Source organism: Spodoptera frugiperda, chromosome 1, assembly GCF_023101765.2.
Source record: "Spodoptera frugiperda isolate SF20-4 chromosome 1, AGI-APGP_CSIRO_Sfru_2.0, whole genome shotgun sequence".
Lineage (NCBI taxonomy): Eukaryota > Metazoa > Arthropoda > Insecta > Lepidoptera > Noctuidae > Spodoptera > Spodoptera frugiperda.
The window spans coordinates 14,436,445-14,456,902 of NC_064212.1; the positions used below are offsets into that span (position 1 = coordinate 14,436,445).

At 40.0% G+C, this 20,458-nt stretch overlaps 1 protein-coding gene across 2 annotated transcripts; it reads left to right on the forward strand.

Annotated features, from left to right (window-relative positions):
• The first annotated feature begins 116 nt into the window (after positions 1 to 116).
• Positions 117 to 19,579, forward strand: LOC118273410 (uncharacterized). 2 transcript variants are annotated; one of them, XR_007705714.1, is made up of 8 exons: positions 117 to 316; positions 1,207 to 1,420; positions 11,798 to 12,055; positions 12,167 to 13,573; positions 14,268 to 15,467; positions 15,538 to 15,765; positions 18,853 to 19,123; positions 19,287 to 19,579. XR_007705714.1 is itself a non-coding variant. In XM_035590372.2 (7 exons), exons 1-6 carry the CDS (start codon positions 166 to 168, stop codon positions 15,761 to 15,763), a joined length of 3,456 nt encoding a protein of 1,151 aa, XP_035446265.2. In that variant the 5' UTR covers positions 117 to 165; the 3' UTR covers positions 15,764 to 15,765; positions 18,853 to 19,579. The 2 variants fall into 2 exon arrangements, 1 of the variants encoding a protein (XP_035446265.2); XM_035590372.2 differs by having other exon boundaries at positions 18,853 to 19,579.
• Positions 19,580 to 20,458: the final 879 nt, after the last annotated feature.

A 20,458-nucleotide genomic window follows, 5' to 3' on the forward strand; every position in this document is an offset into this window, starting at 1 on the left:
TATCCTCCCCCAAGGGTTTCTAAAACACTGTGTAGCGGCCCCCCGCTTTACCCGTGTGTAATAATCCTGGCCTATACCTACCTGACGCATGGCGTGTACTAGCGTCGCATTATCGCCGGCAGCAGTACCTCGGGGACCACGCGACCGTGCGCACTCGCCTCCGCCATGTGCCGCGCCATGTTCCGCGTCGCGGGCCGCGCGCCGGCGCTGCTGCTGCTGCTGGCTGCCGCCGCTGCCCTCGCTGCCGACGCTGCCGACGCTGCCGACCACTTCTCGCCCAACTGCGCTAAGCTCCATAAACACGGCATCAAACAAGGTGATCATGCTCTAGTCATTGTTTGTCGTTCTTCCAACACGTCGATCATATGTGATTGCTTCATACACTAATACATGGCTGCAGAGTATTCCTTATTTCTAGACATTCTGATGTTATAAGCACAATAATTTAGTACACAGTACAGATGCAGTAGCCACGTGTCGACCACCGAGCCGACCAAAGGTTGCTAAAGATTCGGGGTTCGTTAATAAACATACAATCGTGTATCAACTTAGCTATTGTCTGTGATCTTATTTCCTTACATGCATAGCAAATTCTTTTGTCGACTGCCTGCAGCATGAGTCTTGAACTATATTACCTTACCAACAAAATGGTTACTAAAACATAATTCAGTATTTACGAACACAAGCACAAGTTTTAAATCAAATATATTAAAATCCTATGAAATAACATAATATTAAAGTAAATGTACGACAAGGTAAATCCACAAAATATTATTATATTATATTATAATTTAATACGTAGGTACCTGTCAGTGTGATAATGTAACAGGTACCTATCACGAAGTAGCGGTCTTTGTGGTGTACGCGGGCTTGGAGTCCCGCTGGTGCGTAGTTAGCGCGGTTTAATAATAACATTAATGGGCAAACGTTTTCCTTGTTGTACCGTGGGTACTTACTTGCCCAGCGTGTCACTAATTCTAATATTATATTATAAGGTCTAACAAGTTTCTGATTTTTAGACCTCTTGTAACTCTCGATGTGGCGCCAAAATGTGTATTCAAACATGTTTTGGTTAAACGTGAGCCAACGTAGCACCCAACCTACGTAGGGACAACTCCTCATACCTAAATATAGCTTTATATGTTACAATGATCACCAATCAATGTTTGTAGAAATGAGTAGTATAAGCGGGAGGTTGTGTGACAGAATGGCAGCGCATTGGCAGCCTGCGCGAGAGGGCCAGGGAGCGGCCGCTGCAGCTGTACTGGGGCAGCGCGGCCGGGCGCGCCGCGTCCGCGCTGCTGCTGGTGCTGCTGCGCCACCTGTACAGCTACGACTCGCTGGAGCTCATTGAGGGCCCGCTGTCCACCACGCAACTCGCAGAAATACTGCCGGAAAAAGGTGACCACAGTTACAAGACGTACGTATTAAAGTTAGCTATTTCTAAAAGTAACAGCTTCTCGCCTATAGTTATTATATATAAAAATAAGTAGGCATCTGCTAAGAAAGCATTTCGTTAAGTTTACACCCCAAGGGAATAAAATTAGGGATGAAACCTTGTCAATTTTAAACCGATCAACCGACTTTGCACGTATAAAGCTTATATGTAACTTATACGGAACTGGAAGTATGCAGTGAGCAGTGAAACTCGGTACAGCGATAGTTTGAGATCTGGGAAACGACGTTTTGTTTTAATTTTTATCCCAGAAATCTCATGGGAACGGGACTATGCGCATTACGTCCCGGGGCTCTCTATCTTCTAAACGACTGTACTTTTTTGATTAAAAGCCTTATAAGATAAAATCCCCAATACATTTACAAATAAATAAAGATTAAAAAAACCTCCATAAGAGACCCGGGAATGGACATAGGATAGTTTGTATCAAATGAGAACGGGCACTGTACTACGCGTATAACCGCTGCGCGCTGTGGCCTTGTTATTTTTTATCTTCACGTAACTAAGGAAATAAATTAAATTCACAGAAAACATACTTAGATACCGAATCGATAACGTTTACTATAGCCGTAAAATAGTATCCCACAAAAACATTTCATGTTAAATGTTGCCAAGACGAGACCATATAGCTCGCACTGTCAAAAAGTAATCAGATCCCGTGTAGAGCCAAGTTTCTAACCCTACATGCCCAGACCTAAATCGATAAGCCCTAATTTCACACTCAAGTTACGGGGAAATTCTACAGCCATAGCTCGTACTGCGTAGTTCGTAGCGCGTAGCAGAGTTTTTACGCTATAATCTCGTAGGCGTGCAAACCTTGGACGTAACTGGCGAGTCGGCCGCACGGACTTTTTGCTATTCGTCATATGGGCTTGAGCTTAAAAATCTATTCAATCTTCTAAACTCTTTCCGTGCGGCCAACTCGCCAGTTACGTCCAAGGTTTGCACGCCTACGAGATTATAGCGTAAAAACTCTGCTACGCGCTACGAACTACGCAGTACGAGCTATGGCTGTAGAATTTCCCCGTAACTTGAGTGTGAAATTAGGGCTTATCGATTTAGGTCTGGGCATGTAGGGTTAGAAACTTGGCTCTACACGGGATCTGATTACTTTTTGACAGTGCGAGCTATATGGTCTCGTCTTGGCAACATTTAACATGAAATGTTTTTGTGGGATTTCATTTCTTTTTGTAGGTTGCTTATGATAGAAAGATAAAATGAGCGACAAATACAAGTATTTTTTTGTCGCTCATTTTTTCTTTCTTTTTTTGGGGTATATTTCTTGTGCATCTGAGATAGCAGTCCTATTCAACGAGACAACCGTCAACGACGTCTGCCCTCGCGCGTCTGCCCGCGTTCGGGTGCCGCGCTCGCTGACGGGCCGATTATTTTTAGCTACTGCGCGGGGACGAGGGGTCAGGCGGCGGGCGTTGGCGCATACTATACTTACGATGCTTATGTTCAAAAGTATAGGTTGATTAATAAACACTTACCGAAGTGAAGTGTAGTAATATTATTCATATCTAAGTACTTATGGGTAGGATAATGTTTTGATTTGATGAAAAGTTTGTGTTCTATGTACTTGTGTATAATTTTCAGATCTCAAGCAGGAAATAGGGAATTAAGTTTCCCTATTTCAGATTTTTACCCCTCCGCGGCCGCATTCAGACCTCTAGCGTCAAAAGTTGCGGAAGTTTCGAACAAACTTTCACCCCCTAGTTTAAGGGGTTGGGGGTAAAAGTTCCAAGTTTTAGGATTTTTTTGTTGTTTGGGTACTAATACTAGCTTACATACCAAATTTCAGTTTTCTAGGACTTCAGGAAGTACCTTAAGAATTTTGTTGATCATCAGTGAGTGAGTGAGTGAGTGAGTGAGTGACGAAATCGGGGTATTTTAGATATCAATAAAATCTAAAGTATAAGAGCTATGCAATTGAAACTTTAGAGGTTTATTAAGTCTACCACTGACATTATATCCTGAAAATTTTGTTTATCTGGTATAACCCAAACTCAAATTATGAAGGTTCAAAAATACGACGAAGCGCTTCGAGAAAAGGTAGGTAGTGCCCTTGCGCTTGCGCTTCGCTTGGCTCGTCTTGGCGGGGGCACTACCGTGCCCCCAGATAACTTGTAATTCCAAATTATTTTCCAATGTAATATCATCCTATGGGAGTGAGACGCTATAATTTCCACACAGGTCATGTTGACATGTTTGTAACACCTCTAAAGACCACTACAGAATCAACTTGCACGGTTCTCTCACATTATCTTCTATTTCATTGTCTGGACTTTAAAAGACACTATAACCTCTGAGTTTATTTCGGCATTTCTTCTCAGAGTAGTCGGATAGGAAATGCCGGCCTCATCTAGCTATTTGAAATATTGACGTGTAAAAGTGTTATTTTATAACCTATTTACAGAAATAAATATCATTTATCATTTTTATCAATTGCCAAACTTGGCAAATAAGTCAGAAATGGCTTTACTTGCATAGGCACATTCGTCACCAAGGTACATCACAGAGGGGTAAGATGAACTAGTCTTACGAAGGTTTTTAATGTGTGTCCAAAATAATTTGGGATGTCTTTTTATTTTCGTTTCTATTTCAGTTATATAATTTGTGTAACACAGTCTAGTAAGAATTTTACAGTCTTTTCTTAAATAATTAAACTCTACTCTGTCTAACGGGTTATTGTGTGCTTTGATCCTTTGTTGAATAATGTCTTTAGTTGAAGCGAGTACCATGGTGGATATTTTCCTCTTTTGGATTCTGTATAATATACAGAATATGTTATATATTATATATAATATACATATATATAATATATAACATATTATGTTGTTGTAACCTGTTATTTAATAATATTATAAAATTTGTCTAACCTATCGTTAACATTGCTGCATAATGAGAATTCATCATGCCAATCAATGAGTTCAAGATCCCTATTTATAGCTTCATAATCAGCTTTATAGAAATTTGGTTTACTGATCACTTTTTGATTGTTTTTAAGACCCTTAGTGAGAGTTAGCGCAACCTCTATTGCTGGGTGAAATCTATCCAAGTCTCTTATAGGTGATAGACAGTTATCAACTTTAATTTTTTCAATATCGGATAGGACTAAATCTAATATTTTGCTTTGATGATTTTTGACCCAGTTATACTGCTTTAGGTTATTAAGTGCCAGAAAGTCAGTCAGGAGGTTCGTTAAGTAGCCAGAGCTACTAGTAGAAGCCAAACATGACTCACCATTAGAATCATATGTCCAACAAAGTTAGGCTGTCACTATTAGCATCAATTACGGAGTTACAACTTTCGATAAAGTATTCAAATGTATCTATACTTACCGGGGGAGGTAAGATCCATAGATCTTCGCAATTACTTTCCCACTCAGTCACGCGCGATGATGTTAATCTATTAGTAACTGCTATAAGGACTCCACCACCAGTTTTTTTATGATTATTCAATGAAGACGTTTTCCTATCCCTTCTGTAAACCATAAAGTGTTTTGATAATAACAGTTTATACGATCGAATTCTAAAAGTTTTGACAAATAACATGCTTTTAATTATAAAATCTATCTATATATATAAAACTCTTCCGTTACTGAGTGACTGACTGACTGACTGACTGACTGACAGACAACGCACAGTCGAAACTACTGGTCGTAGACAGCTGAAATTTGGAATGTAGGTTCCTTGGGATATGTAGGGGAGCACTAAGAAAGGATTTTTGGAAATTCAACCCCCAAGGGGGGAAAAGGGGTAAAAACGTTTCTATGAAAAATCTTATTCCTTGGGTTTATAAACTTGAAACTTGGCATGAACACGTACATAGGCAAGTAAATATGTTTGACATTATAAGTTTTTTCAAACTACCCTCCAATCGTGATTTAGGGGTGCGATGCCGCGCCATGGGTGACTGATTTATTAACGCACAGCCGAAACCGCTCGGTCAGACTCCAGACTCCTAGGAGTCTGAGATTTTGAACAGAGGTTCCTTTAGTAACATAAGTGAGCACTAAGAAGGGATTTTTGAAATGTCAACCCCCAAGGGGGGGAAACGGGATAAACTGAGCCGGGGCTGCGGGAAAGTTCTAACGAGATACCGTGGCCCCGGAACGCAAAGGGCAACTGAAGGAACGAGGTGGGTTTTAGTCAGTAAAAGTTTTTTTTTTTTTTTGAGGGGGAAAATCATCCAATGACTTCTCCCGCCTTGGGCAAGGCGAGAGGGAGTGTCAGACTCCCTGCCAGACTAAAAACCACCCCGTTCCTTCTCCTGCTTTTCGACCCGGAGCTCCGGTAAACCCGCTAGGTAGTCCGCAGCTCCGAATCAGAGTCAGTAAAAGTCTGACACTCCCTTCCGTTCCACCCAGAGCGGGAGAGGTCATTTGATGATTTCCCATCCTTAAAAAAAAAGACTTTGTATGACAACTTTCAGCCGTCTCTTTAACATACATAATTATGTACATACATGCATAACATTAATAACATCACGCCTTTAAATCCCTATTTTGTGTTAACACTACCCATACAAACAGCTAAAAGGAAACAAGTGAAGAGACGAAATTTGTCCGCATCCATTTTCACCTAAATTCTTAACGTTAATGAGATTTACTTTTTATTATCCAGGTCAACCTAATAGCGTCACATGTACACGCAGCAACTGTAACTAGTATACACCAACACATCGGCACAACTATCGCTACACAATATCCCTGTGTGGGTATTCCGTAGTAATGTGCATAAAAACGTTTGACCATTACGCACACATTGGTATATATTATAAATTTTGTGTCGGTATATGTATTTTTATAATTTAATAGATGGGTAAGGTTAAAAATATTTACAATTGATGATATGGTTCAACATTTTCACTGAACTAGACGTAGTGCTCGTAGACGAGTGGTTTAACGAGCTTGATCTAATCGTCTCCGACTACGCCGATGTGGGTTCAAAACCAGCAAAACATATTTTTTAGATGTATTTTATTTCGTTGTTTGTCTTTGTTAAGTTTATTTTTGTTTTCTGTATAATAAAATCAAACTATAAAAGAAGCATTTAAGTCGGTAAACAAAACGATATCTATTTTATTACATATAATTTATTTTTATAGAAATAAAGTATAAATATTGGTAAAAATCAAATAAAAAATGTTATTAATTGTTTTCATAAACAATTTTTTATTAATTAATGATTATTACAAAAAAATATTATTAAATAATAATTTTTATTATTAATTAAATAATAATAAATTAAATTTTAATATTGTTTATTACTTATTATTAAACAATAAGAAACATTATATATGTTTTTTTTAATATTAAAATTTAAAATTAAAAAAAGTATTAAAAAATAAAATTATTACAAAAATTTTATTAAAACATTTTTTTCCAAATTTCCGCTTCACAGTAAATATTGTTATTTCTTGAAATTAGCAAATTTTTGTTATTAGAATTCTCCATTTTGTGTTTTAATGCGGTTGCTATAAGATTCAATATTGAGTGGGCAAAAATGTGACGATTAATACAAATAAGTTTTTAACATTATAACATTTCGAATCATACTCTAAGTTGGTTAAGGATGAGCGTAAATATAATGTTTCAAATTAGTTGAACAGCAGTTACATAAGTTATTAAAAAATGAGAAGTGAAGTGAATCAACATGTTGAATAGAAAGAAATTATGACAATTTCTAACCGCTTAACAATAACATCACTTCACCGTATTTTCTAGACTGCATTTTAATATTATTTTAAAAATATAAACATTGTAGTTAATTTGGACTATATATAATTCAAAAAAATTCAATACAAATAAATTTGAAGTTTATGCTGCTAGCATGAAATGAAATTTTTACATCGGTAAATATAACCACATTATTAGCCCAATCAAAATTTATAAAATTTCTGGCAAAATTTTATCGCTGTTCCTGGTGCATAGTGGACAGTAATATCTTTTTGGCTGACTTCCTGCACCTTAAACCAGAATGCAGGTGCCTCCTTATTGTTTGCGTGAAGACATCGAGTGCCGTTGCTGTAGTGCGCGTTGAAAAAGGGACTGAAGGGAAAGAACCTTATGCCTGGCTATGATGTCGTAGTGCCGGGCTGACGAATTTGCCTTCGGCTTCGGCCCAGCTTGGCAATTTTCAATATCACCAGTCTCCGCATATCTGCGCACCCATAACTGCACGGACTTACACTATTAAACAAAAATATATTATTTAAAATACCACGAAACTCTATAAAGTTACTTATCAATAGGAATAAAATATAACTACAAGTAGCTTTAGTTGTAAACACAATAATTATACAATATTTTATAATCAACATATATATAGGTATACACAGTAATAAAATGCTACTAAAATCCTTTAAGCTACAACAGGATTAATAATAAATTATTTATAAGGATATTTAAGAAAATATTATTATTCTACATATATTTATTTAAAATTCTCTAAATTTACATTTTTAAATAATATTTAAAACACACAATATAAAATAATATTTAAAAATATAAAAATAGGAGCCGACCAGTAGCGGGAGCATGGTCCAAGCTACCGGTGGTTAGGGCTCCAGAGACAGAAACCTCCTCACAATACATGCCGTTTCGAGGAGTACTGCCTTCTGCATCAGGCCCTTGATCCATCCGCCCAACCCCAGCCTCCTAAGGTGATTGTCGAGGCTGTTGGGTATTAATCCGTTGGCTGACACGACTATCGGCACAATGATAGCCGAATCCACACTCCACATGTCGACGACCTCGTGAGCCAAGTCAAGATATTTTATTTGTTTATCTTTTTCAGCTTTCACGAGGTTCTCGTCATGAGGAATGGTGATATCGACTATCATCGCGCGGCGCGCTTGCCGATCTATCACCACTATATCAGGTTTATTGGCTACAATAGTCCTGTCAGTGATGATAGATCGATCCCAGTACAACGTGATATGGCCGTTTTCGAGAACAGGATCGGGCACATACTTGTAGTATGGAACCTCAAACTCAACAAGTTGATAGTGCAAAGCAAGTTGCTGGTGGATAATCTTGGCCACCTGATTATGTCTATGCAAATATTCACCATTAGCCAAACGACCACAACCAGAAATTATATGTCTTATGAATTCACCAGGACTATGACATGCCCGACATATGTCAACGGTCCCATCCTTAATAATATATTTCCCGTAGTTATTCGTAAGGATAACTTCGTCCATAATTGCACAGACAAATCCTTCAGTTTCACCAAAGAGATTACTGAATCGTAGCCAAGATACGGACGCCAGAAAATAAGAAAATATTATTATTAGTATCCTATTAATATAAATTAAAATAGATTAAGTTTAAAATTTATTAAACAATAATTATTTATTCTTAATAATAATAAAAAAGTATTCATTATTCAAATATTAATATTCATAATTTTTTTATGTTATTATTTTTTGTATTTTATAAAACAAAAAATAATAACATTATTTTATTATATTTAAAAATATAATTTTAGAGAACTTTAAATAAATAAGTGAAAATAATTAATTCAATCAATTACCCAGAATATCAACATAAAATAACTTATTTACTCACCGATATCATTAAGCGCCTTGCTATTTCACTACAGAAAAGATCTATCTAAAACAAAAAATCTATCTTTTGTTCGTGCCAAATATATACTTCTGCCTTTTTCAAATTTGTGAAGTGTTGAGACATGTTGAGCTTTACACACGAATTATGTAGCAATAAACTATGAAAATGAAATGCTCATAAATTGACAACTAAGAATATAATTTTATTTTGTAAGTTGGGTGATTTGGAAAACATTTAAAGAATTGACGGTAGTTACTTTATAAACGGGCTAAATAAAATGACCCGAGAGTTCCGTGGTCGCCACAAACATTACAAATTTAATACTCAAGTATCGAATCATTAGAAATTTAGAATTAGATGTTGTTTAAAAATATTTGGTAAACACTACAAAAAGAACTAGTTGTTGCTGGGTTCGATCCTGCGACACTTTGCCTGATGACTCAAAGCGTTAACCATTACGCCAAATGTGCAATTAATAAATATTTCGAAATATTGTAATGGATTCAATAACATAAATATACGACGAGAAGATTCCTTTAGATATATTTGTATGGGTATAATTTGTGTAGCTCGATCGTTCGTTGTTCGATTTATTAAATGTTTAGCGCTCATAGTTAGCGTAGTTTAGTGTATAATTGTTCGTTTGTAAAATGAACTACTTAGCGACTTTTACATAGTAAATACTTATGTGTTAACGTATTAATTAGTTTATTAATGGTACGTTGACTATTCTTTTTGTGAGTAAGTACATGTTCTTTATAAAATATTGAAATATGCATCAGATGATTGATCATGCACTACGACGTCCCGTACTACACTACGCTAACATAAGTTAGACGTGTATAAGATGTAATTTTTTTTTGATGAATTACGTTTATATACGGCTAACTTGTGCTAAATCAAAAAATAGAAATAATTAAAAAAATATAAATATGAGATATTACAATGAATAAATTAAATATTAAGCATACCAAATTTCAAAAAAGTATCTTAATTAATGTAAAAGTTATCACGTTTTTCCCTTTAAACGCCTCTACTGTAAAGTACGCTTTTTGAGTTAGCGCAGTATAAATTGCTGGTGTCGATATAACCGAATTACACGTGGGCGAAGCCGCGGGCGGAAAGCTAGTAAAGGTATAAAAGAAGTGAAAATATGTTGGTTCCTATTCCAGAAAATTTAATTTTTCCCTATCACCTATGACAATAACCGGAGAACTTTCGTCGTTCTTTATAAAGATTCTTCCATTTCTAGTCCATACGAATTTATAGCCAAGTGCCTTAGTTCGTGTTCGCGTAGCGGCGTGTAGTGCCTTATTCTCAGGGGAAATAGGTTTGTCCATAGATATGCCAAGATGACTTGAGTTGAGTTTGGCTTTGGAGTTAGCTTTATTGTAGTTAACGCAAGCGGCAAGGAAAGTATCTCTCAGTCGAGGACTGCTACGTTCAAGAACTGAGCGCGGTCTCGGATTGCTCGTATCTCTCTTAGCAATTCTTGTACAAATCATCACGTCCGTCTCCTTTAAGTCACGCTTTACCACTTTGCTTAGCTGAAGAACCGCTTTCTTCAAGTTTTCGTTTCTATGTTCAGGAATGCATTGGATTTCAACATTGTTAGTTCGCGCGTGTTGTTCCAAGGTGCGCTTTACTACAATTGTGAAAGGTTTACTTAACTCGGTATTCTCTGTTTCAAGTTTTTTAATAAAATTGTAGAGCTATTTTCATCTAGTGTTTGCTTAATCTCTTCGTAACTTTCGTTGAAAAACGACAATGAAATTCTGAAAACATATTATTAATCTTAATAAATTGTTCTTCCAATACACTTTTCATTATATCCTGAACTGCATGGGTGATTTCTTGTTTAATTATTGGTCTCAGAGAAGTGATTGTCATGTCTGCCAGTGGAATTTCGCACATTTGATCAGGAGAAGAGCCTTCAGGTGTTTTACGTCGATGGGTAACGTGCCCAGGTTCAGTAGGAGTTGGTTGGTTGCTATCACTGGTTGGGCTATAATTTTTGGCAGGTCGTATCGGTGTGTTGGTGTTATCGAATTTTGGTTCCTTATTCAGACACCCTGGACATTTCCAAGAATTTTTAGATATGGCCGGCATTGCTTTAAATTTCTTTTCCGGTATGTTGGCACACAATAAATCCTACCACTGGTGACAGAGATAGCATTTCAAAACGTTACCAGTTTTAAAACCATCTTTACAGCCAGCACATTTTACCGTCGACATTATTGATGGTCAACTTCGGCTTAATAAAAATCAATAATCTATTTAACAAGTTCACATCTATTGACAACTTTGTGAACTAGCTTGGAATCAATATGCAGTTTGGCTACTTGGCGACAGATGTCGCTAGTCACGATAGTTTTGATTCTGTAACTTGACAGTTAATCTGTGTGTAGCTTAACGGCCGACGTCGTTACTTGCTGTAGTTTAAAATGACTTTTAAATACAGATTGAGGTAAATAACTTTAACAATCTATTATTAATCGAATTATGAAACTATTTATCTAGAGGTCGATGTTGACTTGGCGACAGCGCCATCTAGTCTTTGCAATAGAGAATAAAACTTAAAAAAATCTCTACTGCATATTTTTGTTCATACATACTGGAGTGTGGTTCACAAGTTTAGAATCAGAAATGTTTTGTAAAGTATTTAATTATGTTTTCGAACATCATTTCAGTATAGGACTGATAAGATATGAGATAGGTATCCGTTCAAAATTCTATGTGGTGTTCAAAATGTTCGATTCCAGATGGGTGATAGCTTTGTCAACTGCATGGGTCCCTGGACCTATAAAACCGTGGGTTGAGGGATCAGGATCAAACGGCGGGCTCGCTGGGCCTCGCCTGGCCGAGTTTGGTGCGAGCCCCGTGTCTGCGCGGCGCCGCCTGTTCGTCTGGCTCGCACCACACGTCCGCGCGTTCAACGACTGCATGACCATGCAGTGGCCCTTCGACGTCAACGAAACGACGCGCCTACATTGTGGTTTCATCGATCCAAAAGTTCCACGGTAAATGTCCCATACTTATGTATGTTATTGAAATCATTATACGACAACTGACCGTTTGAAGGTTCTGCCTTTTAACTTCAATATGAGAATGAAGTATTGGCTTAATTTCAGTGACAACAGTACAGTAGAAGTACTCAGTATCGACGACAGTGCCACGCTGGACCAGCTGCTGAAACGGGCGCGCGCTGCCGAATCTCCGCTGCTAGCACGTCAAGTCAACTACACCGTTTTCTTCAACACATTGAGGACTGCCAATCACTCATTTTTATTCCTGGACTTTGACATTTGGTCAGGAGAGCCAGGTGTACGAGCGATAGAGCCTCCTCCTTGCGTGTATGGAGGTTCCACATCTTGTGTAAGAGAACTAGATTCTGCCATTAGTCTGCGCGTCGCCGACGTCGAAAAACTACAAGTGTACGCGCCCCTATTATTTATGTTTGTACATGAATTTGATCCACCACCTGAAGCTCTGCGCTACATCCTCGAGAAGGAAGCAAGTGGCACAAATATTGAGGAGGCTGCTTGTGCCTGGGTCGACAAGAAGAAAGTACATTATTACAATCACACCAACAGAGAGAAATATAATACTATTAACAACATAGTGGTCATTTATATGTGCGATTATTACGGAGTTTCTTATAACAACCTTTTATTGGACGTTAAGGGTTTTTTGGAGAAGCAACTCGAAAAAAATTACAACAAAATGAATATTGGATTACACAGATTTTTTGTAAATTGTTCTGACAATTACGATATGAGCAAAAGATTATCAGACTTGACGGGCCTGATGGTAATTAACCGCATGCTGGGCGTGGTGTCCTTGGCTCCCGATGGAGCATTGCAGACGTCTGCAGTGGCTGCGGCAAACAAGGTGCCGCTGCTGCTGGTGGACGTGGCGCCGGAGGACAGCTGCAGCGCGGCGGCAGGCACCACCTGGTGGGTGGCGGGCAGTCCGCGCCACCTGGCGCGAGCCCTGGCCCACTTCGTGCTGGCCGCGGGCTGGAAGCGCCTCGCCGTAATCTCTGACGACACTCTGCTAGCTCAGCAGTACAATGCCGCAGTCAAACTAAACACGACAATTGTTTCGCGTGTGTTTCACATAAACACTGGCTTAACCGATAATGACATACATCGAACTTTAGACGACTTGCGCGCTACAAAAGCACGTATCATTTTTATAAATGCAAACGCTGGCTCTGCCACTGCAATATTTGAAGCGGCAGTGCAACGTCGCATGACGTTCTCCAAGGGCTTTATTTGGATAATGCGTGACTGGGAGCAACATAACAAAACCGTGTGCAATAGTGAGAAACACTTCACAGTATCGTTTTGGAACCATTCACCTTCAAATGATGGAAATAACGACAATTCTGCAACCGTGCCAGATAGAATTCTGGAGAAACATAAAAGTCTGCCTCGAGCCGCTGCGTGCATCAATGCATTTCTCACTCTCGTATTGGGTTTCAAAAACTTCTCTCGGAGTGTGTATCGGGACCTCCGCAATGATGATGTGATCAAGTAAGAATTTCTACCCAACTCTTGCACTATTTTCCATAAACAAACACACAAATCAAAGTATGTACAATACTTGTACAATAAATTAGAATTCCATAACATTCATAATGGGGATGATGACGGAGTATGAAATTTAAATTCTATTTAGTCCATCAGTTAGGTAATTAACAAATATTATACACGTATTTCTTTTTTATTTTGTCATATAGGATAACAATATTCAGATAAAACGAATCAAAGTTTAGGAGTAGGAGAAAATAAGTCATTTCTACGTATAAAATGTAGGTACCTGGAAGTAACCCCACGCGATATTACAAATCGATATATCTTTGAAAGTATTTGTTTCCGTAAGAAATTAAAAAAAATACGTGTCTAATGTTTGGAAATAGGTAGTCTACAAGACGAACTTTAAAATAAGAGTTAGTCATCTACCCTATTATAGCAACTGGCTAAGTAGCTAGTAGTAGCGGATGTCCGCGTGCTTTTACTCGCTGATGTCCTCATAGGTATTGTAGCGAGAGGTTTATAGCCTGGATCAAAGTACCCAAATCTTTTATTAAAATCGATTTAGTTTAGAAGATAGAGTCCCGGAACGTTAACGCCATTGTTGCCTAATTTCATTAATCTCGTTAACTTTCACTTTTTTGTTAGGAATTTGAAAATATAGGTACATTTTAACGATCTTCCACTATTACAGGTCGTTTAATGAAAGTGTAGTGAAGTCGCCGGTCACAGGCGTCCCTCACTCTCACCCGCTGCGCTACAAGAACCGGGTGCTCGAGGACACGTATGTGTACATCGAGGAATGGTGCGGCGGTCAGGTCTCGCGGCGGCTAGCCACGTGGCGCGTCAACGTCACCAGCGGCGCCGTGCGTCAGTGGGGCGCCAGCGACGTCGCCGATCTGCCGCACGACGACGGCACCTCCAGCTGCTGGATAACCTCCGGCGACCCCTTTGACCCCGTGTGCTACGATGTGGCGGTCGCCTGTGTGCTGCTGCTGCTGCCGCTGATGCTCGTCGCTGTGCTGCTAGTGCGCCGACGCCTAGCGCGGCTGGCGCACGAGCAGCAAATCCATGCCATCGCTCGGCGCCAGCACGTGGCCACGGTACTGGCCGACTACCTGGTGGAGCGAGACTCGCTGGAACTGCACTCGCAACTTGGAGAGGGTCGGTTCGGAACCGTCCGCCTGGCACGGTTACGCACACCTGGACGCAACCCACGCTACGTCGCCGCGAAAGCTCTGCGGGACAACGCTGCACCTACTGATGAAAGTGAATTCTTACGTGAAGCCTGTATGATCGCCTCTCTCGATCACGCGCATATTGTTCGTCTGGTCGGTGTGTGCATCGCAGATGGACCTCCGCTGGTACTTATGGACCTAGCATTTTTTGGTGATTTGTTGGGCTATCTGCGTGCGCGGCGCCACCTCGTGGACGGAACCGGGTCAGAAGAAACGACGGAGTGTGATGAGGCGGAGCACGTTTCTGCCGAAACTCTGACGCGCCTAGCTCGCGAGGCCGCCGAGGCGTTGCAGTACTTAGCTGGGCGCGGGGTCGTACACCGCGACGTGCGCGCTGCCAACTGCCTGATTGACAAGCGGCGCTCGCTTAAGCTTGCGGACTTCGGCATGGCACGAGATACGGTGGCGGGAGCAGACGGCGCATTCGCGTACTCGTGCCGGCGCAGGGCTCTGTTCCCTGTGCTATGGATGGCACCCGAAAGCCTCGCACACGGCGTCTTTTCGGCTGCATCGGATGTCTGGGCCTTCGGTGTACTAGTGCTGGAGTTGGTAACCCTGGGAGCGCGACCTTACGGCACCATGTCTCCGATTCGCGTGCTGGACTACGTCGCGAGTGGAGGGTCGCCGCCACTACCGCTGGATGCCACGCAACAAACGTAAGTTTCTCAGAATAGACGACAGCTCGTGTATGCCGCTGAGCCGGTGCTTAGTTTGCTCTGACTGCAGGCGCGGGCTGACTCAGCTCTGCTGGCAGCGCACGGCCGAGCGGCGGCCGAGCGCGACGGAGCTGGCGGCGTACTTGGCGGCTTGGCCGCGGGCGCTGCATCCAGTGCTGACGGACGAGCGCGATGCCGACAGCGGCTTCGGAGAGTCTCCGTCTACTGAGCTGCTGCCTCCTGAGTCACCAGCACACACTCACGATCAGCTCGACATCTTGGCTGCCACTCCCTGACGGTAACACTTTACATCTCTAAAAATTCTCAAAGTTCTCGCTTATTATGTAAACCCAAGTTTGGGGCACGGATGTGTAAACAACATAAAAATTATGTTATACGATCGGTATTATAGGGCATGTCGAAAAACACATATATTCATATAAAGTAGCAATATTATATTACCATTAACTGCTGAATGTAGGCACAATAACGCACTAAATGATTCGATTTTTAACACACTTAAAAAAATAAGTTTTCGGTTTTATCAGTAGACGTTCCGATTATCCGCCGAATAAATAAACAGATTTTGATGCGGTTTTTAGAAAAGTAGGTACTTGGCACTCTGATAAAAATGTGTTAATATTTCGACCAGGAACTACAATTTGTAGATAACTAATACAATTTGTAGATAATAAAAAGAGTTCTGTACGGGAATCGACCCCGCGACAATTGTTTAGTGCCTAGCTACTGCGCCAACCATAGATACTTTCAAACCAAATATATAAATAAAAACTGTATAAATAAATAGATGGCAGTCTTAATTAAGGTAAACATGTATACGCTTACTGGTACTACTGGTACTACTCGTATTACTGGTACCTACTACTGGTACTTGACCCAATAGTCAGATGTCTCGTGGTCACATCGTAGACTTTACTTACTCCATGAAACGTTTAATTATTTCATGAAATGTTTACTGTGTAGTGGTAATATCATGATGTAGTTTGGGCAGATCAATGATTGAACATGTTTCTCGACGTGGGGGCTACTAACCACGCAACTACTTCGTGAAGCACTAAGTGTTCGGAAACTTCTCCGAACCGAACATAAAAACTTCTCGAACATAAATACTTTTTGTTTGCTGGCTGGCGACGGCATCAGAATTTGAAAAAGTGACGGTATCAGAGGAAGGATCGCGACTCGCACTTTCGCCCGAGCAGCTGTAAGCATCACATGTACGCGTCGCGCGCATCAAAATTATTCTTTTGTTTTTTCTCATATTTTTTCTCATACCATTTTGTAATCCGTTGTACATAAATAAACCAGTACCTATTATATTTTTATATTATTACTAGCGGACCCGACAGACGTTGTCCTGTCTACACGTCTTTAATTTGAAAATTTTAAACTATTTTTAATAATCTAAAACATTGTGGACCATTTTGATGAAAATTATTATTCAAATGTTATGACAATATCTAACGTCATTAATATTTGACACTGCGATGGTAGTGCCGTCTGTCAGATCCAATGTAAAACATTCCAACATCAACAACTACTAATAAATTAATTAAAAAAACATTATCCAGCGGACAAAATTGTTAATCTAAACCATTCTCAGATCCCCTTGAACACACACAAAAAAAATCATCAAAATCGGTCCAGTCGTTTAAGAGAAGTTCAGTGACATACACACTTACAGAAGAATTATATATATAAAGATAAAGATACAGCCCAAGTATTCTCTCCCTAGCACTAAGCGTAACATAGTTACAGTACCTATAGCGCCTCTACAGGTAAAAGGCAAGCGCTGGTAAAGGAGATTACGGTATTAGCTAGCTTTACACTAATAACAACTCTTATTTCCGAGATATCCGCTTCCTTACTGTGACTCACAATAAACTCGTGAAACTTAGTGGTGCGTGTTTCTCTACAAACTTAAAACCTTCACGACAACGGTGTATGGAGTAAACTACCCATACAGATTGTAAGGTAACCTAACCAAATAAGGCCTACCTTATTTTTATTACCGCCTAGCTCGTAGGTTTAAAATGACAAAGGGCTGATAATTTCAAAATCTTATATTTATTTATTAAACTTTGTAATAATGGAATCAAAATGGCTTTAGAAACAAAAATTACAATTTTGTAAACACAAATAACTAAAGTGTCACTTTGGCCTTATTGGGAACCCTATGTCTTAATAAGGCCTCAATAAAAACTAGTAAGTATTCAACTTCTTAATTATAACAAAACTTTGTCAATGCTTATAAAAAATGTAATGAGATCTTATTAATTAATTTTGGTCATTATACATCAGGCTAAACGAGTTTCTCATCATGCATTACCAAAGTAACATCTTTGAAGTCATAGGTACCCCATCATCAGTCAAACGAATGAGAATAACTTCTTGTTCTGTAGCCAATTTAGCGACCGACCTAGCTTTCGTGTAGTCGAATTACTCTTTAGATGGTGCGTACTTCTTTGGAAGTTATATCTGGCTGCAGCAGCCTACCGGGTAAAACAGGGTGCATACAATTCGAAGGGTGAATAGATACTATGAAGAATTTCCCGATATCCATTCACCCCTTTTCTGTATCTATTCACCCCGTTTACCCCTTTCTACCATTTTAACAGCGTTTTCCATCTTTTGCAAAATCCATTGGCTTTCTTTTTGACAGAAGCTGGTGATCCGTTTTCTATGAAATTACTGAAAAACATCTATGCCGTAATAAGGCCTACACGTTTTTTTTGTAGGCTTTATTAGGACATGGCACATAGGTAAACAAAACAACGATTATATGAAATACACCGATATTATAGCTTTTTCACTAATGTGAGGAGAAGGCTAAATGTATAATTGTCATACAGACAAAACACGGCACGTCGTATACTGATAAATATAAAAATACTAACAGTTTACGCTACTCGAATTTTATAAAAACTAAAGTGCGCTCCACGTCGTGATTGTTTTCGTCTGTAGGTTCCAACATAATCGCGGCACTGGTTGCTTGCTGTGCTCAAATTAGTTAAGTAATGTGCATGCACACTTCTACAAACTTTGGCGACCATTTGACATCGGGAAGAGGGAAATTTTCAAAATAGGCTTTATTGGGGCATAGGCCTTATTTGGTTAGGGTACTATATTTGTACATGTATGTATGTGTGGGAGAACCGTGCTTTGCACGAAGGGGCAAATTTAACTGTACATGATACATATCGTGAGATCATCGGTTGTTCAAACTTCCACTATCCCCCTTGTAATTCCACTGGTGAGGCGCGTGTTCAGAGACGGCGCCGATTGCTTACCATCGGTTGATGCCATGGCATCATCGTATAAACCGCAGGGATCCAATACTGAACGTACCCCTCCCACTGACTTCCAGATCAGCCGTTGGTAGCAGCGGCATCCAGCCCAGCGACGTGGTGACTGCGCCAGCCGGCAGCGGCACGTGGCTCGCGATGTCGCCTGCTCCACCGGCCGTCGCGCGGCGTCGGTTCTCCGAGCTAGTTCTGTTTACGGCATTCCTAATATACTGTCATCATTCTATCCTCGGACTACCAACACAGAACATAAGTACAGTGTCGGCTGAATAGAAAATTCATCCTGCTTACATCTTGCACCAAGTTTCGAAGTATTTATATTAATAGGTCAGCGTTTGGCCACTGTCTCGCTTGGTGGCCAACGATGGAACACGCCTAGGTGTAAGCAAGCTATTTACTCAAGACTGGAAGACGTGTCCATCATTGCTGAACATCCATCATTGCGTCCTCTGGGCGCGCCTCTTGATGCGTACAGGGGCTTCGAGCTGACATTTAGCCCAGTCATCTGACGCGGCGAGTCCGCAAATAGAGGTTTATGGATGTTCGCCTATGGACGAGGGTGTCTCAGCCTCCGTAAGCTCCTATTCAGCCCCTATCTTTGTCTGAACTCCATGATCCTAGGATTAAATGAAATGAAATGCAGTTAATGTAGGTATGACCAAAACATAAGTAAGTAAACCCTATAAGTATACACAGTGAGACTGTTTACTGTTCCTGTTAATAAAAAAATATTACCAATAAATGTCTACCTTTAGCTACTTAGTTACCTAAAGTAAGATATAGAAGTTTTATTTGTTTTTAATTATGATACAACTAGATTTTGGCAACTCACTGGTTCAATTCTAACCACGTTGTCTCCAATAAAAACGCGAATGGAAGAAAGTGACAAGGGAACCTGTTTACGTAAACTTTAAGGAGATTTATGAAAGAACTGACTGAGAACACAAGGTCGCGAGCGGCGACGGGTCGGGCTGGCGGTGCGTGTGGTCCCAGGCGCAGGCGCGGCCACAATGAGGCGCTGTTTACAAACACGCGGTGGGTCGCGCGGCCGCCGCTGCTCCCTGGGAACCCGCGCACACACTGCCCGCTACCGTTACCTACTCTTGCATTGCTGTCTGTCCGTCACCCAGTTCACTCAATAGTTAAAGTCTTAAATAAGTAGGTACCTACTAACTCAGAGGGACTTTATTATTTTTAATTTATCCGACACTTTCATGTAGAAGCTAACGGATCGATAATAAATCGTTAGTAAATGTAACAGGCAGGAAAAAAGTGTATCTGTAAGTACGTTAAACATTTATATATGTATAAAAATAGCTTAATACCATGTTGATGAGGAAAACTGACTACCTACTGCTGTTACTAAACAGTACTACCTAAAGAATTAATTTCTCACAAATAATATACATATAAAAAACATTTTGTATATTAAACAGTTTTAGTGAGCTCTGCTCTACCAATCATGCCCTTTCGGTCGTTATTCATAATGGAGGGAGATAGAGGTACATACAACCGAGGCCGAGTGTCGTCGGGAAGGTAGTACAGTCTGTACAATAACAGAATAGCAATACAAACGGGGCAAGCTGAACTAAATCGTTTAAAAATAATTACATTTCTGCTTGTACAGTATAGCCGTCTGTTTGCAACACCAACGCCAATTTCTGGAAT

Excerpts from the sequence above, each read along its gene's own strand:
- LOC118273410 (XM_035590372.2), top strand. The coding sequence starts at position 166 with ATGTGCCGCGCCATGTTCCGCGTCGCGGGCCGCGCGCCGGCGCTGCTG. Across the intron at positions 12,056-12,166 it reads ATCGATCCAAAAGTTCCACG|TGACAACAGTACAGTAGAAG; the intron begins GTAAATGTCCCA and ends GCTTAATTTCAG. Across the intron at positions 15,468-15,537 it reads CTGGATGCCACGCAACAAAC|GCGCGGGCTGACTCAGCTCT; the intron begins GTAAGTTTCTCA and ends CTCTGACTGCAG.